This window comes from Pelophylax lessonae (assembly GCF_965119305.1).
Source record: "Pelophylax lessonae genome assembly, chromosome: 1".
NCBI lineage: Eukaryota > Metazoa > Chordata > Amphibia > Anura > Ranidae > Pelophylax > Pelophylax lessonae.
In genome coordinates, this window is record NC_138768.1 from 693,555,723 (window position 1) to 693,572,192 (window position 16,470).

Here is a 16,470-nt window from a genome sequence, read left to right on the forward strand (position 1 = left end):
GCTGGTGGGTACTGCTGGCAGGTACTGCTGGAGGGTACTGCTGCCTGGTACTGCTGATGGGTACAGCTGGCTGGTACTGTTGGCGGGTACTACTGGCGGATACTGTTGGCGAGTATTGCTGGCTGGTTCCCAACCCACCATCACTGTGCATCAGTGTGACAGGAGACGGCGCTGTAGGAAGCATTGGGCTGCAGTAGAGAGCAGAGCCGATGCTTTCTGTATCGCTCCTGTCACAGGTGGAGTGCATTTGGTATAATTACGCCAGTGACAGGAGCTAGCGCTAAACGGTAGTATTGGCTCCCTATAGTGCCAGCTCCCTTCTTAACACTGATGCTTGGGGATGGTGGGTCAGGAACCCACGATCTGGGCTTGCTGACCTGCCATCCCAGAGCAGGAGGTGGTGGGCCACATCAGAGGGCGCTGCAGGCCAGTGGTTGGGCACACCTGGTGTAATGAGTGTAATATGTGTTGCTCTTACTAAGCGATCTTGTTGTTTTCTCCTTGCTTTGCAGGGAATAAAAAGATCGCTTGTCAGTGTACCAAGCTCTGTATTGTTTACCATGGGGGTGGTGGCAAAGTGATGGATAAGGGAAAACAGTCTAAGGTTTTCCATGATCACAAAGGTGGGGAGGACACATCCTCAGCTCTGAGGGGTTTATGCTGGGACATGTAGTCATTCACTTTGGGGGGGTCACAAAAGTGTCATCTGCTCCCAGCTCATCTGCCATCCTCTCTGTATGGGTCTCTGGCTGCCCGGCTTCCTCATGACACAAATGGTTCAATCTTCGGCGCCCGGCCCCTCAAAGTCTTGAGAGATTCTTAAATCCAGTTCCATTCTTCCCTCTGAGCATGCCGCTGCAGAAGCTGGATGAGGTGGGTGGAGATAAGCGCTAGGCACAGAGAAGGAGGAAGTTAAATTATCCTCCGCTCTGAATGCTGGAGCCTCAGCCTCGCTGTGCAATAGTAGACGTGACGTTACTGGTTGCTAGATGGAGGTGGTCTTAGCAACCAGTCGCCAGCGGTGCAACAAGTTAAAATGGTTCTCGGCCAGCTGGGACACTACTGTCAGTGTGTGAAGTTGCAGCGGCGCCCTTTTTATGGGGTATCAGAGTGGCCCGGGGGAAATTGGCACCCTGCCCCAGGCGCAGTTTTGCACAGAGCAGCCCGATCCTTTTCTCCTGGGGTGCCCTGCTGGTTCTCCAGGCTCCTCCTTTTCATTGGGTGCCCCCACTGAAAGCCTCTTTTCATAGGGGCAGCTGTGCGGGCTCCCTCCTGAGGACTCGGCCCCGCCCCCCACCCCTGTGTCACTGGATTTGATTGACAGCAGTGGGAGCCAATGGCTCCTGCTGCCATCAATCTGTTCAATGAAGAGAGCGACATTGGCTTGAGCCACTGCACTCGTGCACATTGCTGGATTAGATCAGGCTCAGGTAAGAAAAGGGGGGGGGGTCTGGGTCTGGGGGGGGGGGGGAGCTGCTGCACAGAAGGATTTTCACCTTCATGCAAAGAATGCATAAAGGTGAAAAAACGTGAGGCTTTACATCCACTTTAAAGTGATTGTAAACAATCATCTTGTAAAATAACCCATTTAATTTACAACTTACAACACAAAAGGTAAAACATTTGTGCATATATATATATATATATATATATAAATACCTTTCTTCACACTTTTTTTATAAGTGATCACATTCTCTCTGTTCTCAGCTGCATAAGAGCAGGAGGAGGAGAAGCAGCAGTACACTGAGCTTCCCAATGAAAGGCTGTGCAGATTAGGTGTGTCAGGACTAGTCTGATCATTGGAGGAGAGCAGACTGAGTTCCCAGCATAGCTGTAGAACTGACCACGGTGTTTTCTCCTGTTTAGTGTGGTCAGTTTGTTAACGGAACGCAAAGGGACTGTCAGGAACACCAGATATTTCCACGCAAAGAGAACAAAATACTTACTTTTACAAGTACATGATACAGCAGGCCAAATCAGGAGTATGAAATGTTGGGGTAACAAACACTTTAAAGCAGAGTTCCACTCATTTTTGTGTTTAATAAAAGTCAGCAGCTACAACAAGTGTAGCTGCTGACTTTTAATAAACAGATACTCACCTGTCCCAGGATCCAGCGATGCGACCACCTAAGTCCTCGCTCCTCTCCCTCTCCTCTCGGTGGCGCCGGCATTTCTACTGTGGGCACCCGGGCTGTGACAGCTTGCAGCTTCACTGCGAATGCGCGAGTCACGCTGTGCGTTGTTATGGCCGTTCAATCTCCTGGGACCTGTAACGTGTCCCAGGAGATTGCAGGGAGGGAGGGGGAAAGGAGAACTTCTAGGCGGCCCGAGCAGAAGTGGGGGCAGGTACCTGTCAAGTCTAGGAAAAAAGACATGCCAAAAGCAGTATTTAAAGTGGAAGCTTCACTTTTGGCTGGAACTCAGTTACACTCCAAAGAAGCCTATCCTACCAGCCCCTAATAAATGTACCTCCATTTTCTCCATCAGCCCATCCCCCACGGTTATTGCCTTTTGTTTCACTTGACCCTCCCTTCTAGATTGTAAGCTCTAACGAGCAGGGCCCTCTGATTCCTCCTGTTCTGAACTGTATTGTAACTGTATCGTCTTCCTTCACATTGTAAAGCGCTGCGCAAACTGTTGGCGCTATATAAATCCTGTATAATAATAATAATAAGTGTTGACCAAAGAGAAACAAGAACCCTGATATATAAACATAATTTCCAACTATCCCTGATTTTGAAGGTCTGTCCCTGCTTTGGAACAAAGTCCCTCTTTCCTCCTCAACTGTCCCTCACTTTGATCTGATCTATATATTTGTATATAAATGCACTTTTTATCTTTCAAAAAGTGTTTCCCAGTGCTAAACCTTTCATCCAATTTCTAAATTGCTGCATCTGTAAATGTCAAAATCCTGTACAGTATAAATGAATAGTAGTGGTAAAAAAAAAAGCACCTATGTCTACACAGTTTTGCTAATAGGTGTCCCTCGTTCCCATCTCAGAAAGTTGGGAGGTATATACACTTTCTAAAACCATATATTTAGGAAGTTGGGAGCTCCTCCTATGTATATATGTTGCTGTGTATTCCTCCTCTGAGATGCCTCAGTGTGAGCCATGCCGTGTCTGTTCTGCAGCTTGTAGCACAGATATTGGGTCTCAGTTTACCTAGATTTATATCTTTAACAAGGAGAGGTGAGTGTATTTTACAGACTAGAGTCACTAGACTGTACTTTCCCCACATTAGAAGTGAAAGCATTAACGTAAGTGCAGAGGTCACCTGGAATCAGAGCGAGGCTTGGAACACAGGAAGAAATGTCAGAGCGAGGCTTGGAACACAGGAAAAAATGCAGAGGAGTCAGAGCGAGGCTTGGAACACAGAAAGAAATGCAGAGGAGTCAGAGCGAGGCTTGGAACACAGGAAGAGGCGTAGAGCAGTGTGGAGCTGGTTTGTACATGAAGGACAGACTGGAAAGCAAGCCTGCGGAGTGGTACTGTGATGATTTGTGATTCATCTACAAAGGCAATGGAGGGAGCAGCAGATTCTATAATAGAACTGTGACCTCCACTCTGTATAATATAGCTGCAGGAACTTCTGATTGACTATCTGACTGATACACTAATGATGTGTAGTGAGGTATAGATTGGAGGGGCTTGATTCTGTCCAGTGTAAGGATAGGTGTAAAGCTGTAAGAACCACTGGTGACTAGTACAATATTGATGCATTGTGGGACTTGGGGCTTTCAGTTTTTGGTGCAGAGGAGTGCTAATGCTGTCATATAAAGATGTGAAGCTGTGCTGAATATTGACTGATCTGTAAAGATAATGGCTACTTAAATGGTGGAGCACGGTGTAATATATATGAAGAGATTTTTACTGATTGATACAACTGTCACGTGCTTTGGGATGATCCCAGCCAGGTGTGTGCAGATCCTAGTCCGAACCCAACAGAGCGATCCCGCCAGGAAGCCATTACTGTACTGAACCAATCATAAGGGGCCGAGTCATTCCCTGCAGACATATGTATACACACCCCTTGTATACTTGCAGCTACAAGGCGGGGAATGCCTCGGCCACTTATGATTGCCGCAATACAGTGGCTTCCTGGCGGGATCGCTCTGTTGGGGTTGGACTAGGATCTGCACACACCTCCTTGGAATTTAGGAGTTGAGGGTTTGGGGAGCTTTAATCAAATGAACCACTTGCCTACCAGCCTGTAATAACCCTCATTTCCAGGCCGTTTCTCAGTTTACAGTTGTTTGATAGTTTGACAATTACTCTGCAACATATCATGTAACACTTTACCCAACATGTCATGTCATGCAATACTGTACCCAAATGAATTTTATTTAATTTTTTTTTAACCACTTGCCGACCCCCCAGGAGTTCATATACTGCGGCAGGTCGGCTCTGTCCCGTAAAACGACGAAACTGTACGTAGCTTCACGGACCCGCCCATTCACCACAGGGGAAGCTGATCTACGGGTCCGGTGTTCTAAAATTTTGTCGGACCCGTGAAAAAATCGGACCTCGTCACTTCCTGTGACAGAGCGTCACAAAACAGTTGATAGGAGTCGTCCGTGCGCATGCGCAGAAGACATTTTTCGAGGTTTGGCAAAATTATAACAGAGAACGGACAGCTGATTAAGAGGAGGCGGGGCTGATGTGCAAAGGGAGGGAGGCACATATGCAGAGCTGGCGGAGGAGGCGGGACGGAGGTGCGGTCGTGTAATATATGCAGGGCTTAAGCGACTCCCTGTTTTATTATCTTTAGTAATTATCGTATTATTTATCCTTCGGATTTCATGACATTTAGTATTTCTATAATGCAAAATAAGAAATACTAAATGTAATGAAATCAAGTGCAAATTTTCAGGAAAAAATATGCTTAAATGCATTTTAGTGCACACAAAGACCATACAATACCCATTGTTTTGTAAAATATAATAAATATCCGTTCACTACTTCTATCAGAAATGCAAAATAATATTACAGTATATCTGAAAGAGCAGCTACCAATAATGTGCATTCACAAAACACACAAATGACCACAAACAACAAATGGTGTTGTGCTCCTCCAAGGGCCAAAAACACTCACTGTACTGGTCACAAGGGACCCAGGCATCCCCCTACAGCCGCAAGTATACTTGTCGTTACGGGTGGGGAATGCCTCGATCATGTGGTCCATTGACAGCATTACACTGGGTGGGCCCGCAGCCACACTATCAGCCTGGTAATTATTGTGGACTCAAGTGTATACTGTGGAATCGCTTATACATATCTACACAAATTTTAAGCTGTTTCCTAATTAACAATCAGTGAGCACTATGGAGTATATTATGTTCTTTTGTGATTTATACAAGTTCCTAAGTAGCAACAGAAAAGAGTGAGAAATGGGGAATATGACTTCTAAAGCTGTATCTGACCTCCAGTTTAACACTGAGGTCCAATAAAATAGGTGAAGGCACATCAGAGAGTGCACCTGGGTGACATGGTGTTGGATATCATAATACTCCTGATTCACAGAGTTTGTGGAGTGATGCTGCAGTTGCACAGAATTATGATTCATATTTTGGGGCTTTTGCTGGACTTTTCTTACACACTGTATAGGTACATCATATGATTATGGGTTGACCACAAGATATTTATGTTGGTATATATGCACATTTGACTTGCAAGATATTCATGTAAACGCAAGTGTTGGGATGTATCCTGTTGTTTAGCACAAGCACTGGTGTTGGGGGAGAATATTACATTGTTTTTGGCACTTGCACTATTTTGCTATTTATTAAAAATATAAAAAATAACTAGCGTAAATAACAAGCATGATGCTGCAGTGATAGTTCACAAGTGTGGTACAGTTACCATTTACATATACTGCACATAGTTACATAGTTGGTATGATTGAATAAAGACACCAGTCCATCCAGTTTAACCTGTGTGGGTGTGTGTGTTTGTTAATATGTATGCAGGACCTACGTGCGTGTTCACATTTGCTCAAGAGCATGGGGGAACAGTGGTGCTTTAGAATTTTTTTCTTTCTTTTTTTTTATTTTACACTTTTCTTTTACATTTTTTTTTTTTTTAACTTTTTATTGCTATCACAAGGGATAAACAACAGTCATTGTGATAGCTGAGAAGTGACAAGTCTTCTTTATGAAGAGACCTGGGGTCTGTTAGACCCCTGATCTCTCCTCTACCCTCCAAAGCAGCTGATCATGCTAAGATTGGTTTGATTGACTACTTCACTGGCCTACATTGGCCAGTAAACAAAGAACTGGAAATAAAGTAATACATGTTACATCTGGCTTAATGTGTCACAGAGGAAAGGGAGGAACAGATGTTCCTATCTGTTTTCTGTCTGCAGCCAACCTGACTGCTTGCATTGGTCCCGGGCCCCCAGTAGCACAGGTGAGCCTGGGAATAGTGGTAGAAGGGGGGTGGGGTCCTTCAGTGCCCTGTAAAAGCGATCGGTTGGCTCTAGAGCCTCTCGGATCACTTTTAAATAAAAGCCAGTTGCTGGCTGAAAATGTTGATACCTTGCTCATGGCTGCAGCCAGTATAACCTAAAGGCTGGAAGTGGTTAAATGTGAACGTCCATATAGTAATTTTGTGATAAGATGACAAACGAAAGAAAGGATTTGCAAATTAACTTCATCTATTTTTTGATGGTTACAGAAAACAAATATGAATGTAAAATATTGTAAAATGTCTTTTTTTTTTTTTTTTTTTTTGTGATCACTGTTAAATTGTTTTTCTATGTGTATTCTAGATGAGTAAAGTATGCGCTGTCTTTGGGGGATCCAGAGGGATTGGAAAAGCCATTGCCAAACTACTAGTTCAAAAAGACTATAAAGTGGCTATTATTTCAAGAAATCTGGAAGCCGCCTTAGCTACTGCCGAAGAACTTAAAGGTTTGTAAAAAGGCAAAGTGATTTTGTCTTTTATTTCTGCGATTTGACAGTCGCTGACCCATTGCAGAGTGGGAGGACGCGTCCCTTGGCACATAATGCAGAGCCATGGGGCAAGTCAAGGAACACTTATGTTTAAAATCATAAGCTGATCATGTCTGGCTTAGGACCTAGACATAGAAGCATCTAATACTGGTGTCTGGGGCAGCACAATACATATGGGGCTGTGGGTAAATTTCCAGAGACTTAACTTGCCTGATCATTTAAAAGTAGCTCTCTAAGTTTATTCAGTTGGCTCTGCAGTCTAATAGTCTCACAATGCAGGCGGAAGTTTTAATCAAAGACAACATACAGATAAGGCACTAACAGTAACTATCACAGGTTTCCATGGATAAAGTCATAAAAGGGGTTATCAGTAAGTATCAGGATACAATGTGCATGCTCCAAGTCTGCAGGTAGGACACTCAAAAGCTGAATCAGGACACCCTCCCATCTAGGGCTGCACGATATTGGGGAAAAAAGTATATTGCGATATTTCGTTTTTAACGATATATATCACAATATTTCTCCCAGACAGTCTCCGGAGGAGGGATCAGTTAGAGCTCAGCTTTCTGCCAGGGGATCCACCACACTCGTAGAACTTCTGCCGCCCGAGCCTTGTGTCGGAGCCGGAGTGTAGAGGAAGCGGGCTGTCGGTAGCAGCCTTTGTCCCGCGGTGCTCCTCCACCATGCTCCGGACGTCTCTCCCCCCTCTCCTGCTGCAAACACTGTAGCCTCTCCGCCGCCATGCAATCCACCCCACACTCCCTCTTAGTCAACAGCCGACCATTACTCCGCCCTGCTCCGCCCATTGTCTCTCCATTGAAAAACATTACAGCCTGATCCCGCCCCCAATGCAGCCAGGAGAGACAATGGGCGGAGCAGGGCGGAGTAATGGTCGGCTGGATACTAGAGGCAGAGCTGGGAGGGAAGTGTGGGATGGATGTAATCACTGTGAGTCCTCCTCCTCCCCCCGAGTCCCGACTTCTCCCTGCCTCCCTGCCTAATGCCTGAATATCGTGGCTTCGGCGATATGAATATTGCCCGTGTCTGCAGAACGATAGTCGATATCACATCGACTATCGTTCAGCCCTACTCCCATCCCAGAGCAGGTATGTGCAGCTAACGGGGGATTATCTTGATTCACGACCAATATCATATCATGGGGTATGACTTTGTTACCAAGAAACAGAAAAAGCAGGAAGAAAAAAAAAAGAACCAAGGCCCGTCAAAAGGCAAATCGAACCCTTTTCTATAGTTTTTAACGTCATGATAGTATTTCATAGGTAAAAAGGCGCTGGTAATCTTAATATATCACGTGTTATAAAAATTAATAGGTGATTTAAAGTGTAATATATGTGATTAAAAATTGCTACAAATATATATATATGATCTACTATTGGTGCAATTAGCAAAGAAAAGTGCATACCAGTGCAATTTCAATTCAGAAGTGTTTGTGCTTCTCAAAGTAAATGAATCCACAAAGGTGTGGATCAGTGAACCAATAAATAGATATATAAAGAATTCCATACAAAAATCACATAAGAATATATAAAAATATAAATATATAAATGTGCTCCAAGTAGTGTTTAAAAGTCCAAGCAATAGCATGCAATCAAAATTGTGCTTGGTGAATTCTTATTAATCCATTCACAGTGCTCCAGGTGCTGGGATGTGACAACCGTGGCCTCTTACCAGCTAGCAGCAGGTCACAAGGACCCCCAACGCCTGTGATCCCTTTATTGGGTGGATCAGACCTCTCCTCGATTGCTTGGATCTCTGGCTCCTATAATACTCGAGTTGGACCATGTAGTCCCCCCATACACATAAAGATATAGAAGAACAAATAGCCTCCAATAGTGAAATACTGTTTTATTCTCCAAAAAACATACACTATAAGGTGACAATTAGCCTCTTACTATTTGTTGTGCCCTCCTGGCACTGGGCAATTCGGCAGTACAAAATCGTTTTTTTGGGTCTTGGGAAGATATTCTCCGGGGATCTGCAGCACCCTGTATCTCCTCTGAGACTGCCTGAGGACGCTCGTTAAGCGAAATGCATTGTGGTCAATGCTAACCCGGAAGTAACACACAGAGGCATTCGGAACAGAGGCTGGGATACACATCCACCGCTGCAATACAAAGAAAGGGGCACTGGGCAATTCGGCAGTACAAAATCGTTTTTTTGGGTCTTAGGAAGATATTCTCCGGGGATCTGCAGCACCCTGTATCTCCTCTGAGACTGCCTGAGGACGCTCGTTAAGCGAAATGCATTGTGGTCAATGCTAACCCGGAAGTAACACACAGAGGCATTCGGAACAGAGGCTGGGATACACATCCACCGCTGCAATACAAAGAAAGGGGGAAAGGAGATACAGGGTGCTGCAGACCCCCGGAGAATATCTTCCTAAGACCCAAAAAAACGATTTTGTACTGCCGAATTGCCCAGTGCCAGGAGGGCACAACAAATAGTAAGAGGCTAATTGTCACCTTATAGTGTATGTTTTTTGGAGAATAAAACAGTATTTCACTATTGGAGGCTATTTGTTCTTCTATATCTTTATGTGTATGGGGGGACTACATGGTCCAACTCGAGTATTATAGGAGCCAGAGATCCAAGCAATCGAGGAGAGGTCTGATCCACCCAATAAAGGGATCACAGGCGTTGGGGGTCCTTGTGACCTGCTGCTAGCTGGTAAGAGGCCACGGTTGTCACATCCCAGCACCTGGAGCACTGTGAATGGATTAATAAGAATTCACCAAGCACAATTTTGATTGCATGCTATTGCTTGGACTTTTAAACTCTACTTGGAGCACATTTATATATTTATACTTTTTTATATATTCTTATGTGATTTTTTTATATATCCTTATGTGATTTTTGTATGGAATTCTTTATATATTTATTTATTGGTTCACTGATCCACACCTTTGTGGATTAATTTACTTTGAGAAGCACAAGCACTTCTTAATTGACGGTTGTCACATCCCAGCACCTGGAGCACTGTGAAGGGATTAATAAGAATCCACCAAGCACAATTTTGATTGCATGCTATTGCCTGGACTTTTAAACACTACTTGGAGCACATTTATATATTTATATTTTTATATATTCTTATGTGATTTTTGTATGGAATTCTTTATATATCTATTTATTGGTTCACTGATCCACACCTTTGTGGATTAATTTACTTTGAGAAGCACAAACTCTTCTGAATTGAAATTGCACTGGTATGCACTTTTCTTTGCTAATTGCACCAATAGTAGATCATATATATATTTGTAGCAATTTTTAATCACATATATTACACTTTAAATCACCTATTAATTTTTATAACACGTGATATATTAAGATTACCAGCGCCTTTTTACCTATGATATATACCTATTTATTGTTTTATTACAATTAAAAGGGCAGCAGGTTCAACAATCTTTTATTTAAAGGGCCAGGCGCCTTCTCTTTTCTTTTTAATGATAGTATTTCAATATCTAAAGATAACTTCTAAATATACAAAACAATAAAGTGTAGGTTGCAAACCATCAAATCTCCTGTATTATTATTATTATTATTATTATTATTACAGGTACTTCTATAGCTCTGTCAATTTACACAGTGCTTTACATATATATTGTACATTCACATCAGTTAAATTTACACAGTGCTTCACATATATATTGTACATTCACATCAGTTACTACCCTCAAGAAGCTTACTATCCTAAGGTCCCTAACTCACATTCATACATACACATGCTAGGGTCAATTTAAACAGCCAATTAACCTACCAGTGTGTATTCCTAGTAAGGGAGAAAACAGGCATACCCAGGGGAAACCCACACAGCCACAGGCGGAACATGCAAACTCCAGGCAGATTAAACGTTATTGATTCAGTGCTCACTCTATAGCTGTCTGAGCTCCTTACTTGGATCAATGTCTCTTTGGAATTAAGCCCATTCCAGAGTGAAATGTCTGCATTTTTTTTTTTTTTTTTTTTTTTTTTGCGTACTGTGATTTCTAAACAGCTGGAGGAAAGCACCTCCACCTATAGTCACAGTGGATTGACAAAGTGTGGCCTGATATGGAGCATTTTTTATATGGTTGACTGGGCTAGTAACCATTTTTGTCCCAAGTTTGATACAGATTGTTGTCTGTAATTGTGGAAAGTCAGAGACAAGCTGTCTGTGCTTGCGTCCCACTCTTGTGTTAGGAGGATGGAGTAGCTTAACGTTTTTGTTCCCTTTCTTCCAACTAATGTACAGTTAGGTCCGTATATAGTTGGACACAGGCACAATTTTGTTTTTTTTTAGGTATTTACCAAAACATATTCAAGCTATAGTTACAGTATCTCACAAAAGTGAGTACACTTCTCACGTTTTTGTAAATATTTTATTATATCTTTTCATGTGACAACGCTGAAGAAATTACACTTTGCTACAATGTAAAGTAGAAAAAATAGAAAAAATTTCCGCGCTAATATGATAAATAATTAGTAGATGTATGTCAGCAGCCAACACAAAATCAACCAACAGTGACTCAAAAATAACAGTAAACCATAAAAGTGTAGCGCTAAAAATATTGATGATCAAAAATTGAAAAATAGTGTCCAAATAAATGGAAGAAAACCACTAATCACAATAATGTTTGTAATAGAGAAAAAAGTGTCCAAGTGAATAAGTCCCAATATAAATGATATAAAATGAAATCATGAATCCACGTGCACAATGTTGCAAGAAGTGATTCAGCCCGTGACGCCCAGGGTATGAGAAGGAAGGGAACACCTCGGTGGTGGGATATATTAAGCAGCTTACCAGATTTCCGTGGCTGTTCAACTTAATGAACCAGCCTCTCCCAGCTAGTAATCAAGACCGTTGACGATCCGGTGTTCAAGGGATGCTTAATTGATGCAAATAAACCACTTCTCAAGAAACATATAACGGATCCGTGCAGGATTCGTACTCCTCAGTATTTTTCACCAAACATAAATGAATATGTGGGAAGAAAAGAAAGCGAAGCCCATAGCGTAATCCCATTTAAAAACAGTATTCCATTTTATTAAAAAATATTACTCACAATATCTCAAGAACAAACAGGCTTGTCAAATCATTAAACCTGGGGATGAAGATGCGGCGTCCCGCGAATAATCCCACGTGGCAAAGGATGATGGAGGCCGGCTATTTTCCAGGGGGCGTGTGGATGTTGCGTCTGGAGTCGCCAGGCGACTCCAGACGCAACATCCACACGCCCCCTGGAAAATAGCCGGCCTCCATCATCCTTTGCCACGTGGGATTATTCGCGGGACGCCGCATCTTCATCCCCAGGTTTAATGATTTGACAAGCCTGTTTGTTCTTGAGATATTGTGAGTAATATTTTTTAATAAAATGGAATACTGTTTTTAAATGGGATTACGCTATGGGCTTCGCTTTCTTTTCTTCCCACATATTCATTTATGTTTGGTGAAAAATACTGAGGAGTACGAATCCTGCACGGATCCGTTATATGTTTCTTGAGAAGTGGTTTATTTGCATCAATTAAGCATCCCTTGAACACCGGATCGTCAACGGTCTTGATTACTAGCTGGGAGAGGCTGGTTCATTAAGTTGAACAGCCACGGAAATCTGGTAAGCTGCTTAATATATCCCACCACCGAGGTGTTCCCTTCCTTCTCATACCCTGGGCGTCACGGGCTGAATCACTTCTTGCAACATTGTGCACGTGGATTCATGATTTCATTTTATATCATTTATATTGGGACTTATTCACTTGGACACTTTTTTCTCTATTACAAACATTATTGTGATTAGTGGTTTTCTTCCATTTATTTGGACACTATTTTTCAATTTTTGATCATCAATATTTTTAGCGCTACACTTTTATGGTTTACTACAATGTAAAGTAGTGAGTGTACAGCTTGTATAACAGTGTAAATTTGCTGTCCCCTCAAAATAACTCAACGCAGTCAATGTCTAAACTGCTGGCAGCAAAATGAGTACACCCCAAGTGAAAAAGTGAAAATGTCCAAATTGGGCCCAAAGTGTCAATATTTTGTGTGGCCACCATTATTTTCCAGCACTGCCTTAACCCTCTTGGGCATGGAGTTCACCAAAGCTTCACAGGTTGCCACTGGAGTCCTCTTCCACTCCTCCATGGCGACATCACGAAGCTGGTGGATGTTAGAGGCCTTGCACTCCTCCACCTCCTATTTGAGGATGCCCCACAGATGCTCACACAGATGCTCAACAGGGTTTAGGTCTGGAGACATGATATGTTTGGTCAGTCTTATCATCTTTACCCTCAGCTTCTTTAGCAAGGCAGTGGTCAACTTGGAGGTGTGTTTGGGTTCGTTATCATGTTGGAATACTGCCCTGCGGCCCAGTCTCCATAGGGAGGAGTTCATGCTCTGCTTCAGTATGTCACAGTACATGTTGGCAGTCACGGTTCCCTCAATGAACTGTAGCTCCCCAGTGCTGGCAGCACTCATGCACCCCCAGACCCATGACACTCCCACCATGATGCTTGACTGTAGGTAAGACACACTTGTCTTTGTACTCTTCACCTGGTTGCCACCACACACGCTTGACACCATCTAAACCAAATAAGTTTATCTTGGTCTCATCAAACCACAGGGCATGGTTCCAGATATCAATGTCCTTAGTCTTCTTGTCTTCAGCAAACTGTTTGTAGGCTTTCTTGCGCATCATCTTTAGAAGAGGCTTCCTTCTGGGACAACAGCCATGCAGACCAATTTGATGAAGTGTGCGGCATATGGTCTAAGCACTGACAAGCTGACCCCCTCCACCCCTTCAACCTCTCCAGCAATACTGGCAGCACTCATACGTCTATTTGCCAAAGACAACCTCTGGATATGATGCTGAGCAAGTGCACTCAACTGCTTTGGTCTACCATAACGAGGCCTGTTCTGAGTGGAACCTGTCCTGTTAAACTGCTTTTTGGTCTTGGCCACTGTGCTGCAGCTCAGTTTCAGGGTCTTGGCAATCTTCTTATAACCTAGGCCATCTTTATGTAGAGCAACAGTTCTTTTTTTTTTTTTTTTAAATCCTCAGAGAGTTCTTTGCCACGAGGTGCCATGTTGAACTTCCGGTGACCAGTATGAGAGAGTGAGAGTTCTAACCCCAAATTTAAAACCTGCTCCCCATTCACACCTGAGACATTGTAACACTAACGAGTCACATGACACAGAGGAGGGAAAATAGCTAATTGGGCCCAATTTCGACATTTTCACTTAGGGGTGTACTCACTTTTGTTGCCAGCGGTTTAGACATTAATGGCTGTGTGTTGAGTTATTTTGAGGGGGAAGCAAATTTACACTGTTATACAAGCTGTAAATTCACTACTTTACATTGTAGCAAAGTGTCATTTCTTCAGTGTTGTCACAAGAAAAGATATAATAAAAAATGTACAATAATGTGAGATACTTTTGTGAGATACTGTATATTATGGATATGGGCTGAACATGCGCACACTCAAGTTTATTTAAGGGTATATGCATCAAAAACGGAGGAATGGTTTAGGAATTACAGCTCTTAAGAACAGCCAACCCCCCTTTTTCAAGGGACCAAAGGTAATTGGACAATTGAATCAAAAGCTGTTTCATGGCCAGGTGTGCTACTCCTTCGTTTTTTCTTCATCAGTTAAGCAGGTAAAAAGGAGTTGATTCTATGTGTGGTATTTGCATTTGGAATCTATTACTGTAAACCTACATCATGCGTTCAAATGAGCTGTCCATGCAAGTGAAACAGGCCATTGTAAGGCTTCTAAAACTAAATAAATCCATCAGAGAGATAGCAGCAACATTAGGAGTGGCCAAATCAAAAGTTTGGTACATTCTGAGGAAAGAAGAAGGCACTGGTGAGCTCAGCAACATAAAAAGGCTTGGATGTCCGCAGAAGACAACAGTGGTGGATGATTGCAGGATCCTCTCTATGGTAAAGAAAAAACAATTCAAAAAATCAATATAAGTGAAGGACACTCTACAAGAGGTGGGCGTATCATTGTCAGTCTACAATCAAGAGAAGACTGCAGGAGAGCAAATACAGGGGGTTCACCACAATCTGCAAAACCTTCAAAAACCTGAAGAAAAAAGCCACATTAGACTTTGCCAAAAAACAGTGTGATGGCATGGGCAAGCATGGCTTCCAGTGGCACTTGGCCATTGGAGTTTATTGATGATGTAACCAAAGACAGAAGCAGACAGATGAATTCTGCAGTGTTTAGAGATATGCTGTCAGCCCAGATTCAGCCAAATGCAGCAAAGTTGATTGGACGGCGCTTCACAGTACAAATGGACAATGATCCAAATCATACTGTAAAAGCAACCCAGGAGCCTTTGAAGGAAAAAAGGGGAATATTCTGCAATGGCCGAGTCAATCGCCTGATCTCAACCCAATTAAGCATGCATTTCACTTACTGAAGGCAAAACTTAAAGACAGACCCACAAACAAACGAACAACTATAGACGGCTGCAGTTGGAGCCTGGCAAAGCATCAGAAAGGAGGAAACCTTGTCTTTGGTAATGTCCATGGGTTCCAGACTTCAGGCAGTAAAAATGGTTGCAGTTCCTAAAATCTGTACTTGATATTTATATTCAACCCCTTGAAATAAAGCTGAAAGTCTGCACTTCAAATTAATTTGGATGGTTTCATTTTAATTTTATTCTGGTGGCAAACAGAGCCAAATATATGAAAATTGTGCCTGTGTCCAAATATATATGAACTTAAATGTATGGCCATTAGAGGAATGGAAACCCCCAGAAAGTATCTTAACAAAAAGGGTGGTTTTTATTTTGCACATCAGAAAACACAGTGCGCACTGGCTTCAAGACACATATCCTTTGTCATTTATTATATATAAAACATAAAAAGAAAAAAAACGTTTGCTTTGTGCCCAGAAACCTCCACTGTTTGATGGGAGTAAGATGGGCATCCTTTTTTCATTTAAAAAAAAAAAAAATGTTTTACTTTTACACAAAAAGCAGCAAAAGCGAAACACAGTAGTACAGAGTGGAAGTAAGACATAACAATAAAATAACAGAAAAGGTCAATGCTACGAATTTGTGGAAGAAGGATTTGACTAGTGCAGGTTCAGGGGCATAACATTTTAAAGGATACCACCATCATCCACGGGTCAGTAGATGGCTGATGTGTGTCCTCATCCCTTTTTATCAAAGCCTAGTCATTGCATGCCTAAAGTAGTTTATGTAGGGTCCTTCTCTAGGACACATGAGAGAGAACTTCTGTTTTATCATATAATCTGTTCTCCAATGCTGGGTCTTCTTATGACCACAGCCAGGTTGCTATGGGAACCTAGAATGCCCCATAGACCTGCTGGTGCCCTCCATGCAGGGAACAGTCAATTTCTGCGCATGTAAGGCTGCTAGGAGATGTGTTAACTATCCAGAGTGTGCCTAAACCTGCTTTCTGCAGCTGCACAAAACAATACTGCATATGAAAGGTTGTCCAGGCAGCCTTCCACAGTAGCAGTAGGTCACACTGCACACGTCCAATTTG

The 16,470-nt window shown here is 42.6% G+C and overlaps 1 protein-coding gene across 1 annotated transcript in view; it reads left to right on the top strand.

The window, feature by feature from the left end:
- The first annotated feature begins 3,393 nt into the window (after positions 1 to 3,393).
- Positions 3,394 to 16,470, top strand: part of CBR4 (carbonyl reductase 4) — a 62,021-nt gene continuing 48,944 nt past the window's right edge. The window contains exons 1-2 of the mRNA XM_082252343.1: positions 3,394 to 3,487; positions 6,769 to 6,910. Coding sequence (XP_082108469.1) covers positions 6,769 to 6,910 — 142 coding nt within the window. The 5' untranslated portion in view covers positions 3,394 to 3,487. The remainder of the gene's footprint in view (positions 3,488 to 6,768; positions 6,911 to 16,470) is intronic.